Below are 6,656 nucleotides of genomic sequence, written 5' to 3' on the forward strand. Positions count from 1 at the left end.
ACACTGTGTAGGGCCCTGTTGAGACAGGCATGAGTCTGGGTCCCTCTGGCCATGGCGCATCACGAGGAGGAGCATGTGCACCTGCTTCTTTCTCCCCCTCAATCCCCGGGGCAGCAGCTGGCTATGGATCAGGCCCCTTCTGACTCTGCCCATCAGCAGTTCCCACTGGCCTGGCAGTGATGGGCACCAGCACAGATGGTGATGGGGCACACAGGCAGTCTCCAGCCCAGGACACTGGGGATGTTGGGGTGTAACGGGGCTTTGATACCAGCTTGATCTTGACCAGTGCTTCCCATCCAGGTGCGGTGAACTCCTTAGCACTGGTAGGTGTGCAAACACCTATACATGATTCACTAAACCAACCCAAAACTTTGAAATAGGAATGCAGTGTCAAAACCATTTTTGATCCAATGTGGCCTTTCTGAGTTCTTTGCACCAGAAGAATTGCTCCGTTATTTTTCACTAGCAAAGCAAGTAAAAAGGAACAGGCATTTGCTGAGGTTGCCTTGAGTCTAATGACAGCATATCTTGACTCTAAAAAAGACTGAGAACTACTGAAATGAGACATCAGATGTCTGAAGTCTGACAGAAGGCAGAATAGAGATGTGCCTTATAGACTCATGAGCCCTCAACCCCTGGCCCATGGGCCAGATCATGCTTGCAGAGCCAAGTCACCCATCCCCAGAGGCCCAGTGATAGGTGACATTTTGGACTTGGTGATGGGTGACATTTTGGACTTGTTGGGAGTCCCAGGCTATAGCAGAGTAAAGTAGGAGCCTGGAGCACGTGCTCTGGGCACTGACCCCAGGGGCAGGAAGTGAAAAAACAGAAGCCGCTGCACTGCCAGGAGCACCACTCGGGATGCTGTTCTCCCCTCCCTGCTTCTCCCCACCTCCCAGGCACCCTGTACCCTGGGCACTCAGGCACAATGTGACATGTGCCGGGCCTGGGCCCCTTGTGCAGCCCGACCCCACATGAGGTCTGTGGTGCATGGCCCTGGACTAGCACAGCAGAAAGCTTGAGCACCACCAGACACACTGAATCCCAGATGCATCAGCTTTCTGGAGCAAGTGCTCACCTCATCAGACTGTAGGAAATGATGTGCAGAGAGCACGTGTGCAACACAGAGGTATTTATTTTAAATATATAAAAGGGAATGGAGGGAGGGGAGGGGAAAGGGGGCAGTGCTGAGAGAGGCGAACCATGTAACCAAGTAAAACCCCTGGGGGACTGCAGGGGCCTGTAGGTGAAGGATGAGAGTTTGGAGCCGGTCCCTCCCAGTGGGTGCTGTGCGTGGGGGGATTGGGCAGAGTGGAGGCTGGAGCAACTCCGGTGATGGAGACCCCAGCCCTGCACCCACCCCGGGGGCACCAGGGGCCTGGCAGTCGGGGTGCGAGGAAAGGACAGTCTGTGCTGCAGGGCATGGCAGGGACAGGGATTCCCTCAGGACTGGGCTGGGACCGGGCACAGGGTCAGGGGAGCAGCGTTGGTGCCCCCAGGATTGAAACCAGGACTGAAGAAAGGGCACAGTTTCCCGGAGAAGGTGTCAGTGAAAGTGAAGAGATGGGACCTGTCAGTCATGTTGTAAAATGAGACCTCACCCGCCTTGTAGTCCAGGAAAACCCCCACCCGCCTCGGCTGCACGCGCACGGGGAGGGGAGTCACAGGGGAGGTCCAGGCCTCGTATCCCCCATCCCGCAGACACACGACCCAGTATCCATTGCCAGGTGACCATGTGACCCACCCCTTCCTGCGCACAGACTCCCTGCACACCCCCAGAGTCCAGCCCGTCTTGTCTCCCACCTCCACCTCCCAGTAGCGCCTCCCGCCCGTGATCCCCTCCGAGCCCAGGACAGAGACACAAGTATCAAATCTCTCCGGGGTGTTGGGCAGATCCTGTCGGGTGTCTCCGTGTCTCACACATTTCCGATCCTCAGACAGGATGAGTTCGGATTGAGCCGTCCCTGGGTCCAGAGTCACATCCACTGGGGAGAGAGTCACGGGTCAGGGCCAGGGCAGGCGGGTCCCCGAGATCACGGGGAATTTGCTGCATCCCAGGACTTGCAGGTCAGTTCCAGCTGGGAGGGGGACATGGGGTGGGGGCAGGGCAGGCCCTGGGAGGGGAAGGGGCATGCGATGATGTCATCCCGGCAGGTCCATGCCCTCCCCCTCCCCCACATCTAGCTGGGCTGCTGTGCTGGGGGTTGCAAGAGGGATGGGCTCCAAACCCCTGAGCTGGTGTCACAGGCGCTGTTGGGAAGGGGGTGAGGAGGGGCAGGCAGGGAGGCTGCAGGGAGGGGGGATGGGCTGGCAGACAGCAGGGAGCAGAGGGCCCCAGAGCAGCCTGCCTGGGGGAGGGGGTGGCAGGGGGAGCAGAGGGCAGGGCCCGGGGGTCTCTGTGCTCTGGGCCGGGGTCACTTGGTTAATGCCTGCCCCTCGCCCCACCCAGGCTGGACTGGTCTGCCCCAGCAGGGACCACCCGGTCCCTAGCCCTGTGGGCACAGGACTGCAGCCAGGGCAGTGGGAAGCACTGACGGGGAGGAGGACAGGCACAGGAGAGCAGGGCCCATTGCTGATGTTGAGTCTGGGGCCACTTAGGAGTGAGGGGGCATTTCTCCACTGACTGCCCCCTCCCCAGGGGCAAGTCCCAGTTCACCTCTAAGCAGCGCCTGCTCTCGGATCTGGACAGCACCAGCCTGACCTCCCCTCCCCGGTATGCCCCAGGGTCTGTGATCTGTGCACACCTGCTCCATCCACACCCGGGTGTCCCCAGTGCACGCTGTGCACCCAGAGCTTGGCCCAGAGCTGCAGGGAGGCCTCCACCATCCCCTTTCCTGCAGGTAGGAGGTGTGAGGACACAGACACTAGGGCAGATCCAGGCCAGGCTGGGGGATGCCCGTGGGGTGGGAGATCACACCCCAATTGGGATGCAGACTGGCCCAGGCCAGGCCCTGCCCACACTCAGCCTGACTCCAGGCTCGTCTGACCCACGTGGGGGAGGTGACAGCTCTGGGCAACCGAGCGTCTGCATGGGCAAGAGAAGCGGGACTCCAGATTTCCCTGCCAAGCCTGCCCCATTCATGAAAGTCTCAGGGCTTGTCCACACCACCGAGTGAGCTTGGTCATCAAAGGCCCTTTAGGAATGGATGCATTGACTCTCCCAAACCCAGTCCCGGGTGAAACCAGGTGGTGGGCTGCAGCTCTGTGTGGGCAGGACTGGACTGGCGCAGCTTTGCACCATCATGAGCAGAAAACAGCTGCAGAGACCAGTCTGGGACCTGCCAGTTGGGTCCGTGTCCGTTGCTGCCTGGAGGGGGCTGGTGGCTGCAGGTGCCTGTCGGCACTCTCAGGGTGAGCCCAGGCCTGGCTGAGGCTGACGTCTGGGCCACCTGCTCTTCCTGCTGCCTCAGGCAAGGGACCGTTCTGCCCCGCTTTGGAGCCAGAGCTGACATGGAAGACATCGGGACCTAAAGTCTGAAGCAGTGGCGATGCAGAGGGGGTGCACATGCAGCCCCTGAGAGTGGTGGTGCACCTGTGACAAGCCATGATCCCACTTAGGCAATGGGCAGGAGGGGCTGGTGGGAGTGCCAATTCTCCCTGCCCTGCGTGTGCTGGCCGGGGAGTCAGAGTGCTGTGTCCACTTCCAGAAGCCGGGACCTCCTCTCCCCCAATCGGTGAGATCAGCCATGGGGGACTGTCCCCCCAGTCACTTACTGGTCCCTGGGCAGGCATGTGCCCCCCCTGAGTAAGGTGGCACCAGTCGCCCATGACCCAAAGGCCTGAGTAAGAGATGCTCGAGGCAGGAGAGAAGTTTCCCTGGGATCTGAATTCAAAGGAACTGGCAGGGCAGGGACTGAGCTGCATCCAGGGGAGGGAGTGTGTGCAGGGCAGAAAGCCCCAAGTTGCAGGGAGGAGCAAGCAGCAGGCAGGGAGAGTTGGGCTGGCCATGGGGCTGGAAGAGGAATGCCAGGGGATCATGCTATGGAAAGGAGCTGGAAATGGAAAGCAGGGAACAGCCTCTTGCTGCCTCATCAGCCTAAACTCGGGGCCTGTGCACAGCCCTGGGAACGGGCAGGATGGCACCAGGGGAATGTGTGTGGTGGTGCTCAGCTCCCTTGGGGTACTGCAGGCTGCACCACACTGCAGGACCAAGGGACTGCAGCTGTCAGACGCTGTGGCACCTTCCCCATTGCATGCAGAGGCCCAGATTTCCCTTCAGCCCTTTCCCCTGAGTTAGACATGGGATCCTGGAGATTCATGCAGAGATTGAACCAGGAGATGGAGTGGCAGCAACTGGGCCTGAGGCACATAGAGAAGGATAATCTCAGAGCACCGGCAGTTTGCTGTCCAGCCCTGATCCTGGCATTAACTCCTCCCTCCCACAGCAGGAACGGGGATCCACTTGTTTGACCATTGTCCTGTTCCCAACTTCACCTGCCCCCACTGGAGTGACCCAGGCATGCCCTGCATGGAAATTACAATGGGACTTTTCCCCCTGCCGATCTCGAGACCAGAGGCTCTCCGCCTACGCATCAGTCACATCCCGCTGTGCTGTGTGCGCTACATCCCCCAGCGCACTCAGCACGGCTCTTGCTGGTGCCAATGAACCTGACACGCGCTCCCGTGTACCTGTGAATTTCCTTAGCATTTCCACCATCCCTGGGATGCTGCACTGGGTCTTCAGCTCTGTAGAAACAGCTTTTGCTTCCTGAAGCTTCACATCCTTGCTTCTAAGAGGAACATACCCACCATTATCGCTCTTCCCAGCTCTTCCACGGAGATATTCCTGCCACAGCCCAAGTAGAAATCTACTGGGAGGGGAAAGGGGAAGATACAGCACCTGTCCAAGGTCCTTTTCACATCCTAGAAAGGGAAAAATGAGGATAACAGTGAATATTCTCTTACTGGGGGAAACCACCTGTACCAACATTCAATTTTTTCAGTGTGTGAAAATCCCTAAGTCTGCCTCTGCCTGGTGCACTGGAATGCAGACAAGGTGGGGTGAACGGTTTCTTTTCTGTCACCTCTGTCTCGGCATTACATTGCTCAGAACATTTCCCCAGCTACCTCCAGAAGTCCGGATTTGTCCACTGCAGGTGCTGAGAGACATGAAAAAAACAACGAAACCGCACTTTACTGGAAGAGGCAGCAGGCTAGTTGGACCCAGCTCCACAGCATCTGTCCAGATCACATGCTTCACTGGGGCTTTTGGAGCTTTATGAAGCCTTCATGTTTAATAAGTTGGCACTTCTCTCGAATCAGAATTTCCTCCCAGTATTAACTGGTAGATCTCAGGACTGATGGAAACTCTTGTCTGAGTCTCGGCTCAGTTTCCCCCAGTTCTGGGGTCCAGGCCGAGGGCTGCTTTGTGCCAGAAGGCAGCAGCATTGAGGGGCCAGATCAGCAGCACATGCTCACCTTCAGCAGCTCAGCAGGTGTCTGCCGGCTCTTCTCCTCTATCTCTCAGCTTGTGCAGAGAGGAGCTTTGCTGGGAGAGTTGGGCTGTGTTCGCCTCCAGGCTCCGCAGAGTCTCCCTCTCCTCCTCCTCCAGTCTCCGCAGAAGCTGCTGCTCCTCCTCGCTCACAAAGCGATGCAGCTTCTCGCACTCAGACTTGATTCTCTCTCTCTGTTGCTTTACCTTGTTCTTCCAGAATGAGCAGCAAAAACAAGTGTGAGCTGCGATCTCCACTTTCAACTTTGCATTGAAGAGTGAGGGCATGAAATTGTTGTGTGCAGCCTTTGTCATTAGATATACTTTCACCAGATATATATAATGCATACATTAGATGTACGGATGCACTATCTAGAGAAAGGATCACACACTATTTTCACCCCACACCAAAACGGCTGAAACCCAAACCCGAGATTCAGGATCTGGGGCTTCTGCAAAGGCCCTGGGGCTTGCAGCAAAACCCAGTGGGCCACAGATCATCTCTGACAGATCTGCTGATGTTCGTGCTTTCGTGCCAGTCCTGGTGCTGTCCCTGGATTGAAAACGCATGAGGTGCTTCACACAAAGAACTTCAAGCCTATGTTGACCAAGGGAGATGGATGGAGAGGACCCCAGGAGAGTTCCCCTTCACCAACAGGAACTCTCTACATAGGAGACAGGCTTGTCTACCAGTGCCTTGTTCCCTTCCAGGGTGGGGAAAGTGGTAGATCCTTAAATGACACCCCAAGAACCAGGAAATACACAGCACATAACAAGAGACACATGGGGAAGGAACTGCAGGGCTGAAGAATGCGCCTCACCAGTCCCTACAAATCATTAACTCTGCCCCTGTGAGAGCTGCCCCAGTCCAGGGAGCCGTAAACCCTGTCCATGGGCCCAGGCAAGGGGAACAAGCACTGTCTCCCCACCTTGGCCTTGGGATGGGGAACAGCAAACTGCAGAGCCCCTTTCCCTTTATGCGGGGGCACTGGGGGTGAAAGAGCACAGGGCTCCCGTTCCTTCCAGGGCACCGCAGGAAGGGCTCTGCAGCAGTCCTCCTCTGGCCTAGTGATGGCCATCGTGATGTGAGGCTTTTAGCCTTTAGAGAACTGTGAGAAGAATCTCACAGAAACCAAAACACTGATGTGATCAGATCCTGCTGCGGTGCCCAGAGCCCGGAGACAGCTGGGAAAGACAGAGACATGGGGTTCAGGGTGTGCAGAAA

At 57.4% G+C, this 6,656-nt stretch overlaps 1 protein-coding gene across 2 annotated transcripts; it reads right to left on the reverse strand.

Annotated features, from left to right (window-relative positions):
- Window positions 1-1,117: 1,117 nt before the first annotated feature.
- On the reverse strand, window positions 1,118-5,802 carry LOC132249884 (E3 ubiquitin-protein ligase TRIM39-like). Of its 2 annotated transcripts, XM_059725539.1 has the most exons (4): window positions 5,419-5,802; window positions 4,841-4,863; window positions 4,630-4,730; window positions 1,118-1,985 (listed from the first exon to the last, which is right to left on the reverse strand). In XM_059725539.1, the coding sequence occupies exons 3-4, from the start codon at window positions 4,655-4,657 to the stop codon at window positions 1,444-1,446; spliced, it is 570 nt and encodes a 189-aa protein (XP_059581522.1). In that variant the 5' UTR covers window positions 4,658-4,730; window positions 4,841-4,863; window positions 5,419-5,802; the 3' UTR covers window positions 1,118-1,443. The 2 variants fall into 2 exon arrangements, with proteins under 2 accessions (XP_059581522.1, XP_059581525.1); XM_059725542.1 differs by having other exon boundaries at window positions 4,630-4,863.
- Between the last annotated feature and the right edge of the window lie 854 nt (window positions 5,803-6,656).

The sequence above is a fragment of the Alligator mississippiensis genome, chromosome 1 (assembly GCF_030867095.1).
Source record: "Alligator mississippiensis isolate rAllMis1 chromosome 1, rAllMis1, whole genome shotgun sequence".
Taxonomy (NCBI): Eukaryota; Metazoa; Chordata; order Crocodylia; family Alligatoridae; genus Alligator; species Alligator mississippiensis.